The sequence below is a fragment of the Penaeus monodon genome, chromosome 25, assembly GCF_015228065.2.
Source record: "Penaeus monodon isolate SGIC_2016 chromosome 25, NSTDA_Pmon_1, whole genome shotgun sequence".
NCBI lineage: Eukaryota > Metazoa > Arthropoda > Malacostraca > Decapoda > Penaeidae > Penaeus > Penaeus monodon.
Window position 1 is genome coordinate 38271679 of NC_051410.1, and position 269 is coordinate 38271947.

Below are 269 nucleotides of genomic sequence, written 5' to 3' on the forward strand. Positions count from 1 at the left end.
CACGCATATCAAGCAGACAACAAACACCATCAATAACCCTGATTCTCCCTCAAGAAAGCAACACCACCAGAACTCACCAAAGACCGTGAGAATGGCAGCCGCGGAGACCCTTTGGTTCGCCATGTTGGTCACCACGCACTGGTACTCCCCCTCGTCGGCTGGTACCACGTGACTCACCAGCAGCGTGGAGCCTTCCTGCCGGTATCTGGAGGCACACAATGGTACATAGACATACACGATTGGTTTAGGATGCAGGCGGCATCTTTGGG

The 269-nt window shown here is 54.3% G+C and overlaps 1 protein-coding gene across 1 annotated transcript in view; it reads right to left on the reverse strand.

Moving 5' to 3' along the window:
- LOC119589226 overlaps positions 1-269 on the reverse strand; it is a gene marked incomplete at its 5' end in the record, with an annotated part of 73080 nt that overhangs the window by 20330 nt on the left and 52481 nt on the right. The window contains 1 exon segment of the mRNA XM_037937831.1: positions 78-205. Within this exon segment, the coding sequence (XP_037793759.1) occupies positions 78-205 (128 nt within the window).